Source organism: Chaetura pelagica, unplaced genomic scaffold (genome assembly GCF_000747805.2).
Source record: "Chaetura pelagica isolate M959 unplaced genomic scaffold, ChaPel_1.0 scaffold571, whole genome shotgun sequence".
Taxonomy (NCBI): domain Eukaryota; kingdom Metazoa; phylum Chordata; class Aves; order Apodiformes; family Apodidae; genus Chaetura; species Chaetura pelagica.
The window spans coordinates 460,270-475,682 of NW_009952064.1; the positions used below are offsets into that span (position 1 = coordinate 460,270).

General features: G+C 43.2%; 1 protein-coding gene across 1 annotated transcript in view; it reads left to right on the top strand.

The window, feature by feature from the left end:
* LPHN3 (latrophilin 3) overlaps positions 1-15,413 on the top strand; it is a 269,403-nt gene that overhangs the window by 189,806 nt on the left and 64,184 nt on the right. Inside the window, exons 11-14 of the mRNA XM_010004508.1 lie at positions 7,683-7,866; positions 8,687-8,809; positions 11,042-11,250; positions 11,943-12,119. Of these exons, the coding sequence (XP_010002810.1) occupies positions 7,683-7,866; positions 8,687-8,809; positions 11,042-11,250; positions 11,943-12,119 (693 nt within the window). The remainder of the gene's footprint in view (positions 1-7,682; positions 7,867-8,686; positions 8,810-11,041; positions 11,251-11,942; positions 12,120-15,413) is intronic.

Genomic DNA, 15,413 nt, shown 5'->3' on the forward strand with positions numbered 1-15,413 from the left:
CCTACAACTGAGCTACAGCTATAGTTGTATGTCCACATGTAACAGCAAAACTGAGGAAAAAGTCTAGTATTTTCTGTGTTGCTATGTTCTTAGTCAGTCTAGAATCTAGTGGCACTAGTAAAAGTCTCAGTATAAACTGAGATGTCCCTTTGATTGGGAATGTTGTAAGCAAGGAAAAGTTTCAGGGACTCCCTAGGAGTTCCTTGAAGACCATGGAAATTCTGTCAAAGAGGCATTTATTTTTTGCAAGCCCTTGTCCTTTCTTTCTGCAACTTTGCTCACATCCCTAGTGCAATTACTCTAGCAGTTGCTTATATAGTCTCAAATCCCAAACAGAGCAGTAGGGCAGCAAATACAAAGGATTCATAAATGCAGCTCTAAGCTTATTCTGCAGGGACGATCTCATTAGATGAAATAGATCTTATGTTCTTTCCTTCTTCCCAATCAATTCCTGTTATTTCATTCCTACAGATGCCTTCTGACCTTAAAATAGTATTCTTTATATACTGAGCACACCAAAACCATAACATGTTATTTGTAACCTTGTTCTGTTTCTCAGATCTCCATGGTTTTTGTGTGCTTCCACTATGATGCTCATGGGTATTTCAAGGCCAAGATTGCAAACCTTGCATGCCTAGTGCAAGACCATTAATTCCTTCATTAAGCATTTTGTAGATGTCCTAATTTTATTAAAGATCAGTGCTTTTCTTCTCACTGCAGTTAGTCCTCAGCACAGCTGAGATTCAGGCCATCTCTTGAGTCGGTACAGTTCCTGCAACCACATTTGCTGTAGAGTTGAAAAGAGAAGGTTACATGCTCTTTCTTGAGCCACTTGGCTCTCAATCAATGGGGCAATTTTAGAAATTCCTCTGCAAGGCCAAGGGAAGATCTCATTTTTGCCATGAGTTTTGGCTCAGCTCACCAAAACCGGTGCCATCCATTGCCAATCATGCTTCTGGCTCAGTTTTGAAGGCAGAAGTGGAGATTAACAGAAGATATTCTAATGATTTATTTATTTTTAAGCACACGTTGCAGTTCATCTGGTTTCCATCTAAATATGCGTTTGTCCATTTCATTGAATATTGCAGTTGTTTTGTCATGACCTGATTGATTTGTAAAAAGCCTTAGTGTCTGGGCTTCCCTGTAAGAAGAACTGAATTGTCTTCAGTGTTCTCAATTATGTTTTGACCAGAGAAAAATTTTAATTTGGATTTAAAAGAACAAATGACAAGGTGAAAAAACATCGGAAGGTGAAGAGCCTTGTCAGACAGATTTCAGGGCACTTTGCAGCTGAGGAGTAGGATTTCGTGCCATCATTTAGCCAAAATTAAATTTTCCTTGTTTAGGAAGCTGAAGAAATGATGTGCATCTCTTTTGATCTGAAGCCCCTCAGAGTGGATGACTGTTCCAATCTGATTGATGACCCCTGTGTAGTGGGATCGGGGTGTCCTCCATTTGTCATTTCCTGAGCAGGTCCTTTTTGATGCAGTAACCTTGTCAGAAGTGGCTCCTTGCATGACCAGATCCATGCTTTCATGCTGGTGCTCTTTTCCAAAGGGCCCATTCTGGCTGCAGAGGGTATATTCAGAGTTAACAGGAGTTTCTCTTCTACTGGTGCTTTCTCTGGCCAGAGGCAAGAATCACTCAACTTCCAGCACATCTTGCTGTCAATGGCATTGATTGTGCCTTTAACTCAACTCATTTGAAGGCTTGAATATTGATAGCTTAAAAAAGGTTATCTTTTAGAACTGGATGTTTCATATGAATACAGAGCAAAACCAGCTGGTTTTGATCAAGGAAGCAGATAAGCTTTTTTAAAGTCAGCTAGTTGTGTTTTCACACTTTGAATAGATGATGCACTTGTTTTGGAGCAGTACCTGGAGACCTCAGAGGCAGCACCAGAACCTCAGATCATAAATACAGCCTGAGCCTGTGTCTGTGTGATTGCACTCCACAATCTTAGCACTGCAAAGGGTGAGCAAACCTTTCTTGACGTGCTTTTAACTCTGCCAATGCCAAGCACAGCCTGCTGTAGCTCCTTGTATCCTAATTTTTGAAAGTGATTTGCGTGAAATATTCCTGTGAGATCAAGGAGGACAAGTGTTAGAAGTAAGAGACAGAGCTTTGAAAGCTATAAAATGCAGATATTTTAGTTAGAGATGTCATTGCAAAAGTGGTGCCTTAATGCCCTGTGGTTTAATGCCCTCGTTCTCCCAAAGCAGCTATAGGAGGTAAGGCCTTGATTTAAGTTCATGCAAAACAGTATATGCAGTGTGGTCAGTCTCCTCCTGAGGAGGTGGTTCTTTGTAAGGAAGGAGAACCTGCATATTTGAAAATTAGAATCATAGAATCATAGAATCTTAGGGGCTGCAAGGGACCTCAAGAGATCATCTAGTCCAACCCCCCTGCCAGAGCAGGGTCACCTAGAATACATCACACAGGAACTCATCCAGGTGGGTTTTGAATGTCTCCAGAGAAGGAGACTCCACAACCTCCCTGGGCAGTCTGTTCCAGTGCTCTGTCACTCTTACAGTAAAAAATTTTTTTCGGATATTCACCTTGAACCTCCTATGCTCCAATTTACACCCATTACCCCTTGTCCTATCACTGGTCATCACTGAGAAAAGCCTAACTCCATCCCCCTGACACTCACCCCTTACATATTTGTAAACATTGATGAGGTCACCCCTCAGTCTCCTTTTCTCCAAGCTAAAGAGACCCAGCTCCCTCAGCCTTTCCTCATAAGGGAGATGTTCCACTCCCCTAATCATCTTCGTAGCTCTGCGCTGGACTCTTTCGAGCAGTTCCCTGTCCTTCTTGAACTGAGGGGCCCAGAACTGGACACAATACTCCAGATGTGGCCTCACCAATGCAGAAAATTATTCAGCAGAAAGATTCAAGCAGTGTTGCTGTAGGGCCTGCTGGTATTCACTTTCCAGGAAGCAGTATTTTCTCCAGTTGTTAGTTTGTTGGTGGTTTTGTTCCCCCATCAGCTGCTTGGTGAGAGGGCAAAGAATGGACAATAAAGGTTAAGAGATGTCCTAAATCTAGGAGACCTCCTAGCTTTCTAAGCTTGTAGTTGCTGTCCTTAAGCACCATAGCACACTGCAGTCTGGTCCCAAATTTGGCAGAGAAGAGTACATGTAACATCTCTTAGTGATTTCCAGTGTTGACTCCCAGTTAAACATAGAGTTTAAGTTACAGAAGCTCCTTTTCTCAAGGAGCAGTGGTCGTTGGTGCAGTGAAAGATAAATAAATGGATGTGGTATCACTGGGTATATACACCCCTCCTAGGTTTAAACTCTGTGTTAAGTAGCCAGATATTCTCACCAGGCATTTCTAGAGAGGGGAAAGATACAAATAAATGAAGAGGCAAAATTTAGTTTTATGGAGTGAAGCAGCTGTCACAAAGGAGATCAATGGGATATGTACAATTGGCCTTTTACTAATGTATAATTACTGTAAGACTCCTAATTAGTTGCCTTCTGACAATACAGTTTTTAATACCAATTTGTAAATGTCTGAGAAGGAAGGTTTACATTCTGTTTTTGTCTTCTAACCTTAGGACAAGATGAAGCAGCTGTCAGTGTGCTCCTTATTTGGGGAAAAAATATCCCTCTGCAATTTATTAACATTTGTTTACATTAAGTGTAAAAATTGTGGTGCTATATAGCCACATAATGAGAAGGATCACCATCATGGGATTTGTCTTCTGTGCTTGGCATGTTCTTGCTCTTTTCTCAATGTCCAACTGTAGCCAGTGCTGGAGATAGGAAAGGTCCACTGAGTCTGATAAGTCCCATCAGCCATGGCATTGGTTTGATGCCACACTGTGGGTGACGTTGAGGTATGTTTGGGCTACAAGCCTGACATCTTTCTTTGGCATGAGGCTCTCAAGGGTACTTTGGAAATTGTTCACCCAGTTGAGCTGCATTTGAAGAGGTATCGGGCAGGAGAAGAGAAGAAAACCACAACAGATGAGGTCCTTTAGCTTGGGAATCAAGGATAGGAGCTTCAGTGAGGTAGACATGCCACACCCTTTAATAAGTGTTGGATTCTTCAGGGATAGTATTAATTTCATGTGACTTTGCACACCGAAATTGGGATCATACTTGCTGTAGTTCATTCTACTTTCAGTGAGGAGAGAAATTAGATAGCATCTGGGCTCCCAACTTGGCTACATGTCAAATTCTTGAAGTGAAGTGATATGAAACTAGGTCAGAAGTTTCCTAGCTCCCTCTGAAAGTCACCAACTTTATCAGGATCACCAGGGGTCTCAGATAAAACCTCTCACACCTTCAGCTCCCAAGCACTTCTTCATTTCAAAGGTCCTCTTTCAGGGCTAACCCTTCTTCTGCTGGTCACTGAGAAGCTTCCCTGGGAGCTTGGCACTGCTGCTTCTTCTCTGCTGGAGCTTCATCAGACCACAAAGTAATTGGAGCAGGTGCCAAACCCACTTAAACCATGACAGCTTAAATGCAAAGACACAGGCTGATCCTTGTCCTGTGTGCTTGCCTCAGTACAGTTTCTGCTCCTCTGCCCAACTTTCCCCAGTTGGCATCTGTCTCAAGAAGACACTGTTGCTTTAACAGCTGTTTTGTTTCATTTAAACACCTACCTCAGCTCCTGTCCAAAATGCAAACATTTCATTAGCACCTCATCTCCTTGGCTTCAGCCTGTAGCACTCAGCCATAATGAAGTGCTGCACTCAGAAATATAATGGGGGGAACACTTGATTAATGCAGTGAGACAGGTGAGGGGAGTGACCCTCTGGGAAAAGCTGTGGGCTAAATTAATCTCGGATGAATGCCAATGAAGACCATCTACCAGCTTTGTTTAGAGATATGCTGAGGACCTGACCCAAAGTCCTTGGAAATATTTCTGGAGCTTTTGCATCAGACTCCAGATCCAAAATGATGTGAAGTGGCTGGTTCCAGGTTAGTCCCTTCAAGAGGATGGGTGCTCACCAGCACCATGTCCACTGGGTAAGGAGTACCCGTTGTGTGGGAAGCAGCATGTTAGGCCTAATTGGTGTTCTCTCTTTAACTTTGTATGCCTACATGCAGACACATTTTAAAAAAAAAATATTAAAAAATGCATTGGGATCATTCTTCTGGGGAAAAATCTTCGCAGCAGATGTTTCACTATATCACAAATATTTCAGCATCTGTTTCGTGTTTAGACAAATAGGCATTACCTTTCCATCCAGAGCCTGGAGCTGGATCTGCTGCAAAGACTCCTTCCAACATTCAGATATTGATAAAAATATCCAGGAAGTTGTTTTAGCAGATATTTAAAGACACCATTAGTAGGTGAGCTAAATTGAAGCAAGGCAAATTATAGTCTGCGTGGTAACATTGAAAGGGGAGAAAAATCCTCATTTTCTGCTTTCTGTGCATATAGGATCTTTGCAATAAAATACCATATTGTGTAGATCCTGCAGAGAAAAATAGTCAGGCTTTTTGATCTCTGGAAAAGAATACTTCATCCATTGTTTTTTTTTGTTTGTTTGTTTTTTGTAAAGAGATAAGCTATCCAGGTAAACTAGAGGGTCTTTTTAAGAGCTACAGAGATCAGGATTCCAAAAAAAAACCCCACACTTAAATGCTATGGATTTTTAATATTTTGGTTTTTACTATTAAAGCCAACCAGTTTTTCATATGTGCATATGAAATATGTTAAGATGATTTTCAGACTGTTTAGGAAAATCAGTTCAGTGACTTTATCTATGTTTAATAAGTTCCACTTAACAGCAAGTGAGAAAGGGATTCCAGTCCTGGACTGTAAAGGCTTGACAGCAAAAAGATTTTTCCAGTAGCACTAGAGGACAAGATTTTGAGCCATTTTTATTTGCTTCAGTGGTTGAAGAATGGAATACTCCATACTTTGGGAAACCAAGCTGTGAGGCTCCAGAGAAATGTCTCTTAATCAAGGGACCAGTGCAGTAGCTGCCAGGGAGGGGAAGACCTATTTAAGGTACAGGAGAGTTCTGGCACAACAACAAATGAATTAATTGGTAATAAATAAATACAGGTTGTAGAGTGGGAGCTTGGTATTGTCAGAGCAGCCTGGCTCAGTCTTCCAGTAGGAACAGTGGTGATATGTGAAACTTGCCAACCTCAAGGACAGTTAGGACAAAGATGCACATGGCAATGTCCCCATAAGGTGTCTTTGTCAGGATTAAAAGCACCAGCAGTGGCAAGTCTGGCTGTCTTTGTCTCTCCTAGACCTTTACTGTCATTTAACTTTTTATGAAGGTCACCTGGATATAGCAATAAAATTTAGTTCTGGTTTCTCCCATTGCACATTTTTATCTGATTGTGACTGGTGAGTGAGTCAGGATGCCCTGCACTCTCTGTGCCATGTGTTGCCATTGCCATCCTCCTCCTGAGGGCTCAGCTGGAGAATGGGCCAGTGGGCCATGCCTTATCTTCTTTTCACATGTCATATTGTACAGCTGGGTTTAGAAACACTGTCAGGAGTAAATACAGAAGTATTGCCATGAAATTGAGCCCCTGGGACATAATTTAGGCTTGCAACATATTGATATCCCAGGGGACTGTCCTTGCCTTGCAGAACAGCAGTATGGGTTTGATGCCTGTGTGCTCTGCATACAGAAGATTATTAAGAATGGCAACTTCATCTCAAAGGGAAGGTTGGTTTCTGCAGTCAGCATTAGCTGGCAGTGGAGGTTTTCCTTTGTGGGGCAGGCCTGCCTGCTGGCTAGACACTAACCAGCAGAAGAAAGCACGATCAAAGGACCTTTTTTTTCCTCTTCTGCACATTCAGTTCTACCAGCTGGTACAGCTGATCTCATTAAAACATGTTAGCTGGAAGGTAGTTGAGTATGGTTAGTAACTAAGCAGGGGTTTTAAGCTGAGCAAAACCTACAGTCTGGGTAGGTTCTACTGCTGTAATTTTCCAGTCCTGAGGCCAGAATGGTTTTGTGTGATCCTGGATGTGCATCCAGATTAACCTGTGGGAAGCTCTCCATGGGAGTGCTCTTTGTGCTTGGCAACCCGGGGCAGAAGGTGCACCACAGGAGGCACTCAAGTTGTTACTGTGGGGCTGACTCCTTCCTGAATTGAGTGATTTGAAATGTACTGTCTTAACTAAATCTCTTTAGGCACCTGCTGCTTCTCTGGATGAAGTGGTGTAACTCAACTAGCTCTGTGCCTTCATGACTCTCTGCCACAGGTTTTGTGGTGCGAAACACAGCAAGGAGCAAAGCCATTGCAGATACTGGGTAGATTCCTTGGGTGACCCAGCCCTACTCTTGAATTCTGGTGCTGCATGTAGCAGCAACCTGTTTCACAGATGGGATTTGAAAGATATGTTCCTGCATGTTTCCTTAACTATTTCCTCATCCTCCCCGACCCTTCCCGGCCCCCATTGCCTAATTCCTTCTTAGTCCAAGCCCAGAGCTGCTGATCACAGAAGCAGAAAAGCTCTATTCCCAGCCTGCATTTAGAATAAAATGAACCTTTCCTCCCTCTCCCATCTGATGGGATAAATGATGCCCAGCTCCATGGCAGGCTGCCCCAGTCGGTGGGGAAGTGAGATGCTGTCCTCTCCCTATAAACCAGTCTGTGTGGAGTTTAGGACTGAGCATATATCCGAGGTTCTCAGTGGTGCTTTATGTTCACTAGAGTCCTTTCTCACTCAAGCCTTCTCTCTTGCAGGCCATGGTGGAGACGGTGAACAACCTCCTGCAGCCACAGGCTCTGAATGCATGGAGGGACCTGAATGCAAGTGAACAGCAACGTGCAGCCACCAAGTTGCTGGACACCGTGGAGGACAGTGCCTTTGTGCTGGCTGATAACCTGCTGAAGACAGACATCGTCCGGGAAAACACTGACAACATCCGTAAGGAACAGCTCCCATCAATACCCAGAGCAGCAAGAGGGAGGGGAAAGGCTGGGGAACCTGCCTTTGGTCTTGGCCCCCAGATTGACTGGAGAGCAATTTGTTAGATATGTCTTGGTTCTTTGTCTGGAAGCTTTAAAAGTCTTTCCGAAAGAGCCTAAAGGAGGAATAAGGCAGCTCTCTACCTTTGAAATACGATGGAAAATGAGCACCTAACCAGCCCTTATTACTCCTGGCTTGGAGGGCAAAATCTGTGGTAGAGCAGTGAGAGAACCGCTTCACAGGGAGATTGTTCCTCATAATGTAGCTGTGTTTAATTTCAAACAAATTTGTGTCTTTATTTGGCTGATTGTTGATTTTAATTAAAAAACAAGCATGATGGAAAGCACTAGCACTCCTGCTGTGCATATGTAAAATGAGAACAACTCTTCTATTTCTATGAATACAGATCCTGGGCACTAATAACATTTACAGAAAGTACCAGTCGCCAGTGGCAGAGAACTAGCATTTTCAAATTTTCATTTTAACCATTGTCTTTAATATCCTGAGGTTCTTGTTTACAAGAACTGCTTGTCTTTTGTCTTCTGCAGGAAGTAGAATTTATTTGCCTTTTTTTTTTTTTTTTTTAATTAAATTTTAAACTTCTTTAGGGTAAAGATTTTAAAATAAATAGGATCCCAAACAGAGTCTAGCATGAAATATTAGAAGTTGATTCCTCTGCACTCAGATGGTCTGGAATACCATTTAATAGCTTTGAGGTATCATATCAAAGATTATTTCAGTAGAGATTTTTCTTAGTGTCAATCTCTCTTGCAAACAGAGCTGGAGGTTGCGAGACTAAGCACAGATGGGAACCTGGAAGATCTGAAGTTTCCCCAGAACGTGGGCCATGGGAGCTCCATTCAGCTGTCAGCAAATACCTTGAAACAGAATGGTCGAAACGGTAGGTCCAGCACCTCCAGCCACGCTGGCCTCACGAATCAGTCAGGCTTTTAAGTGTTGTTCTGTGTTTAATCAGTTGTACGTATAGTAAAATTAAATTTTAAACTTCTTTAGGGTAAAGATTTTAAAATAAATAGGATCCCAAACAGAGTCTAGCATGAAATATTAGAAGTTGATTCCTCTGCACTCAGATGGTCTGGAATACCATTTAATAGCTTTGAGGTATCATATCAAAGATTATTTCAGTAGAGATTTTTCTTAGTGTCAATCTCTCTTGCAAACAGAGCTGGAGGTTGCGAGACTAAGCACAGATGGGAACCTGGAAGATCTGAAGTTTCCCCAGAACGTGGGCCATGGGAGCTCCATTCAGCTGTCAGCAAATACCTTGAAACAGAATGGTCGAAACGGTAGGTCCAGCACCTCCAGCCACGCTGGCCTCACGAATCAGTCAGGCTTTTAAGTGTTGTTCTGTGTTTAATCAGTTGTACGTATAGTATTAATGGCTATGTTAATATTTAAATTAGTAGTAGCATCCGTTGCTCACATCCTTGGCTGCCAGCTAAGTTGGCTTATTGGGAATATAGTACAATGCTAAGTGATTCACAGCCTTCAAAAGTATTACGTGCTGGTAAAAATGCATCAGATCCTGTTGGGGCACAATGCTGAGTCCAGAGAAGTGCTTTTAACTGCTGTTTTCTCCAGTAGGAGGCTTCAGATGGGATAAGAGGGGTTTTTTGAGTAAACTGCTTCACAGTGGGACACGATACCAATACCTGAAAAGGGAGAGGGAAGAAACAATTGTAGCAAATATTAATAATAAGCCAACGTAGCAGAAAAGATTGATTAGCTGTTATGAGTCTAAATCTTCAGTGCCATTCTCTCTGAGGCTTATGGACCTCCTGATAAAGCATACATTAAAGATGATATGTGAATGGTCTCCATGCTGCAAGCCATTTATTTCCAGACCAGTAATTTAAGTAGACACATTTGTTGATCTCTACAGCCCCGTTATAGACCAACTTCAAACTCCCAAGCTTTCTACTAATGGGTCTAATGTGCTCCTTTTCCTGAGTTCCTTTAAAATTTAACCTGGATTCAGAGGGAAAGCACTCTACTATGGGCTTTGATCACTGCAGGCAAAACATAGAGTGACAGGGCAATATTAGAGCCAGACCAGATGCAATAAAGCTGCATTAAAACTCAAGATGTGTAGCTAAGCACCAGTGGGGCAGGAGTTTTGCTCCACTAGCAGGCTTTTGAGATTTGTAGAGAGGAACAGTGTTGGCAGCAAGGAAGAAGTCTCAATTTCTAAGCATGGTATCACCAGTGTTATAGCCAAATCGGAGAGCTCCATCAATTTACACCAGCTTGGCACCCTCCTGGACATCACCAAAGAGCTAGAACAACAAAAATATTGTAGAAGATTTTGGTTGGGAGGGGTCTTTGGAGTCATCAGTGTTTCACCTTCCTGAGAAGCTGGGGTGATTCTTATGGAAAGGGGAAAAAAACCCACCTCCTGCAACATATACATATAAAGGCAAGCTAAGCACATTCAATTCTTATTTATAGCCAGTGAAATGTGCAAAACAGAAGGCAAACTGAATGGTTTTGGTTAAAAAAACAGGTGCCTGGTAGGCTGAGTTTTCTGCAGGCTCCCTTGATAGTGGTTTTCTTTGTGGAAGAGAGGATATCTGATTGGCAAATTAAGAAAAGAAACAGATTTTTAATGAAATATCTGCAGTCTATGTGCCATTGGATGTGTGCTGGATAGTTTTGAGTTCCTTTGACCAGTCTTGTTCCCACACATTTCTGAGGTAGTCTTAATTAATGGACTAAATCACAGTTTTATACTGCATCTGTGTGAGAAGCCAGAAGGAAACACATTTCCCAAGCATAGCCTGAAGAATAGTGTTATGTCAGGTGGCAAATGGGCCAGTTCCACCCACTGACACCAAAAATAAGCCCACCTTCTCTGTCTTCTGCTAATCTGCTCGCTCATCAAAGTCTGTTTTGAGAGAGGCAGCTCTGCCCTTCTTCTCTATAGGCTGCTGGTTGTGCCACTGAGATTGGCAGGAGGAGGTGAGTTTTCAGATGCCACATCTTGATCCTTTCTCAGAGAGGTTTTAAGGTTGGTTCGGAGAAGGGGATGGTCATGAAAAAAAACAAACACAACAAACCCAAACCAAACCAAACCAAACAGTGCAATGACCTGCATCTCTCAATGCTCTTCTAGGTGAAATCAGGGTGGCTTTTGTGCTCTACAACAACCTGGGCACCTATCTCTCCACGGAGAATGCCAGCATGAAGTTGGGAACAGAAGCAATGTCAACTAATCACTCTGTCATTGTCAACTCCCCTGTCATCACGGCAGCAATAAACAAAGAGTTCAGCAATAAGGTTTACCTGGCTGATCCCGTGGTGTTTACTGTCAAGCACATCAAGGTGAGTGAGTTCAAATAGTGCTGCTTTTCTTTTTTTTTTAATTTCTAAAACAAAGTGATGCAAAAGTTGGCTGATGCGACGACTCCAGCGGCCCTTGATTAGATTTTGAATTATACATTTATTCCTTTGCACTTTGTGTTATTTATGGAGAATGTCTCTTTTATGTTGCATTAATAAAAGTAAATAAAGAGTCTCCTTTGAGCTGGTGCCCATTGCTCAGTTGCTGACACACGTCATTCTGTAATTAAAAACTGCCAATATATTAGAATAGACCATAATATTATTTTATCATGGTGGCAGGGGATATTAGAGGGAAGTGGAATTACAGTGAAAAAGGACAGCTAGTCCTCCTGTTAGCCAAGCACAATCATTGCAAAGGTTGATTACTTAAAGCAATTAATTTCTCTGCTCTGCAATGCAAATGAAGCAATCTGGTTTTGAAGAGCTGGATTTGGTCTATGGCTGAAATTAATCAAGAACAAAGAACTAAGTTTACATTAGCAAAGAGCAGCAACCATCTAAATTTCTCTGGTATCGGCAAGTAACACTTGACGTAGAAACCACTGCTGATTGTTTATCCATAATTAAAGGGTGAGTGGTACAAAATGCCTCTGGAAAAAGAAAAAAATAATAAATTAGAAAGCTTTGAAACCCTATCATTTTTATTGCATTTATTCCTTTCTTCCCTGCAGCAGTCAGAAGAAAATTTCAACCCAAACTGTTCGTTCTGGAGCTACACAAAGAGGACAATGACAGGGTTTTGGTCCACCCAGGGATGTCGCCTCCTGACAACTAACAAGACACACACCATGTGCTCCTGCAATCACCTAACCAACTTTGCTGTCCTGATGGCACACGTGGAAGTTAAGGTAGGGGTTGTAGTGCCACGGATTGTCAATGCAGTGGGCAGAGAGAGGGACCAAGGTAACACCCTTGCGTTACTGCACGTGGAACTGAGCAGGGAAATTGCTGTGCAAGAGTAACAGCAGAAATCACCTGCTGTAAATCTTCCTTCTGCTCTATGGTGAAACAGGAGATGGTCACAGCAATGCAGAGACTATCTTGAGCTCCTGGCGTGGGCAGCTTTGAGCTGAGGATGATGAATGAGAAGAATTGTTACCTCATTCTTTTCTTATTGGTGCAGAACATCTCCTGGCTGGGTTCTTGCTTGTTGGGTCCTCATTGTGCTGCCAGGGAGTAGCAAGCGCCCTGGGTGGTGGGACAGAAGCATGCAGAGCCTGCCTCGTGGGGTTCAAGTTGTGTGTCCTGCTTGCAGGAGCTGCAAATACACTCACACATTTGTGTGAGGTGCATGTGTGGAGCTGAAGGTATTTTCCAGCTTCCAGCTAGGGCAAAAAGTTACATTCTCTGCATCTCCCTATGTGACAGTGAGCTACACATAAAAAAGAAGCTCCTTAAACCAGGCTGCATAAAATTTACACCTACCTGATGCCAATACACAACCAGTTAGTTCCCTTGCCTGTATTTAGGTCCATGGTGTAAGTCTGGCTTCCAACATGACTAGCCCCACTGAAGTTAAAATAAGTAACTCCTGAAAGTAGATGTTCCTCATGGTAGCAGTGGCCTGGGGCTTGAAGTGCACAGTTGGGATTTTATTCAACAAGGGGTGAATGATTGATCTGGTTTTCAGTGTTGCAGTGTCTCTAGTTCATGTGTCTGGCACTGCAGCAGAATCCATGGCTCTGAGCTAGATATGGGTCTGGCATCTTCCATGCCAGCAGAACACTTCAGAGCCACTTCCATGGCTGCATAACCACAAAATCTATTATGGTTTTAAAAGACCTCTTCTCAAATAGTCTTCCAGCTTCACTCCTTTGTATATATATATTTTTTTTTTCCACTTGATAATCTGAAGAGGAATGTGAAGACCTGCAATAAAAATATATATTAAAGCACCATCATGCATGACCAAAGCTCTGCAAAAAGAGAAATGGGAGCCTGACAGCACATTGGCCACAACAGCTGAGTCCAGCTGAGAGGGTCAGGATAGATCTGTGGCTGCTGCAGGGTGACATATCTGTTGTATTCTGCAGGAGTCACTACCAGTCCAGGAGACATGCCATTAAATGGCAGTGGCATTATCCTGGGAGATGTCTGAAGAAATGGCCCATTCAGAGCATGTATTTACAGGCTGATGACAATCTGCAGGCCAAGTTTGGTTTTGACAGTTTTCTACAACTGCTTGAATTTTCAAAAGTGTGTTTGGCTAAATCTCACCTGCCTGGAGTTAACAGACCTGTGTCACTGAAGTCAGAGGTTGCACCTGGGAAATGGCAGATATGAATGACATGTTTCAGTGGTGCCCAGTGATAGGACAAGAGGTAACAGACACAAACTTGAACATAGCAAGTTCTATCTAAACATGAGGAGGAACTTCTTTACTTTGAGAGTGGCAGAGCACTGGAACAGGCTGCCCAGAGTGGTTGTGAAGTCTCCATCTCTGGAGACATGCAAAACCCTCCTGGATGCCATCCTGTGCAGCCTGCTCTAGGTGAACCTGCTCTCGACAGGGCGGTTGGACTACATGACCCTCAGAGGTATCTTCCAACCCCTAATGTTCTGTGATTCTATGATCCCTGCTGCATGGTGCAGATATAGGCCAGTGCTGAACAAACCTCTTCCCAAACTTGCCCATGCTCAAACAACAGGTTGGAAAGTGCTACAGCTGGGAGCTTCCCCAGTGCCAAGCCAGTGTGCTATTAGCTGGTGGGTGTTTCTGGTCATCATTCAAAGCCCTCAAGACTTGCAGGTCATGTTTTATCATTTGACTGCAGCCAAAGTATCATTGCCCTAAGAGGCAAATTGGCTCCACTTTACTGACTGATGCAAATGGACAGCTTCCTGGCATGTCCACTCCAGCAGTCATTCCAGTCTGAGGGTGGTTTAATCTAACCCCAGCCAGCAACTAAAGCACAGCACAGCCACTTGCTTCTCCCTCCTGGTGGGGTGGAGGAGAGAATTGGAAGGGTACAAGTGAGAAAACTCATGGGATGAGATCAAAACAGTGTAATGGGTAAAGCAAAAACCACACATACAAGCAAAGCAAATCAAGGAATTCATTTACTACTTCCCCTCAGCAGGCAGGTGTTCAGCCTTCTCCAGGAAAGCAGGGCTTCATCACATGTAACAGTTACTTGGGAAGACAAATGCCAGCACTCTGAATGTCCCCCCCTTCCTTCATCTTCCCCCAGCTTTATATGCTGAGCATGACCTCATAGAGTGTGGAATATCTCTTTGGTTGGTTGGGGTCAGCTGTTCAGGCTGTGTCCCCTCCCAGCTTCTTGTACATCCCCAGCCTACTTGCTGGTGTGGAGGGGGGAGAAGCAGAAGAGGCCTAGAGTGTGTAAGCACTGCTCAGCAATCACTAAAACATCCCTGTATTATCTACATTGTTTTCAGCATAATTCCAAAGCATACTGGCTACTATGAAGAAAATTAACTCTACCCCAGGCAAAACCAGCACTGAGGGCAAAGGCAGGTGCATACCTTTCAAACATCTACAGCTCTTCCCTCCAGCTGCTCATCCCTGTCCTCTTCCTGGCAGTATTATTCTGCTCCAGTCTGCTGGTGGACCTGGCCACGTGGCTCCTGACAGATCTGGGAGGTTGTTTGTATGACATTCCTTATGCTGTAGCAATGAGTAACTGCTGCTTTGGAAAGGTGGAGGTTTAAAAATTAATAGGGGTTGTTCATTGACATGCACTCATTTCTTGTAAGCATGGTTGTGAGCCATTTTGGTGTCCCATGCCTTGTACAAAAAGCCATTCCTTGCCTCAAGGACCTTTCTGTCTTCTTGGAGGTGGAATGGTCCCTGGGGAAATGATGTTGGGTGCTTGTGCAGGACATCTTACAGCAGTGTCCTTGAAGAGGGCCTTAATAATATTCTTTAGGATCCCTGAAGAGGATACCTTAATAATATTCTATGAGTTTTGCAGCAGAGTCAGTTTTGTCCTGTAATTGGAATTTTTAGTTTACTGACTTGAGTTGGTCAGATTTAAACACCGGGCGTCACGGGGAGCAGACATTGGAATCCTGCTCCTTAATCAAAAGCCAGCACCAATTTGACAAGTGTCACTTCTGCTCATGAATGCTCTCCCTCCCTGGTAGCATGGCAAGGGAGCGTGTGCTCTGCAGGAGACCTC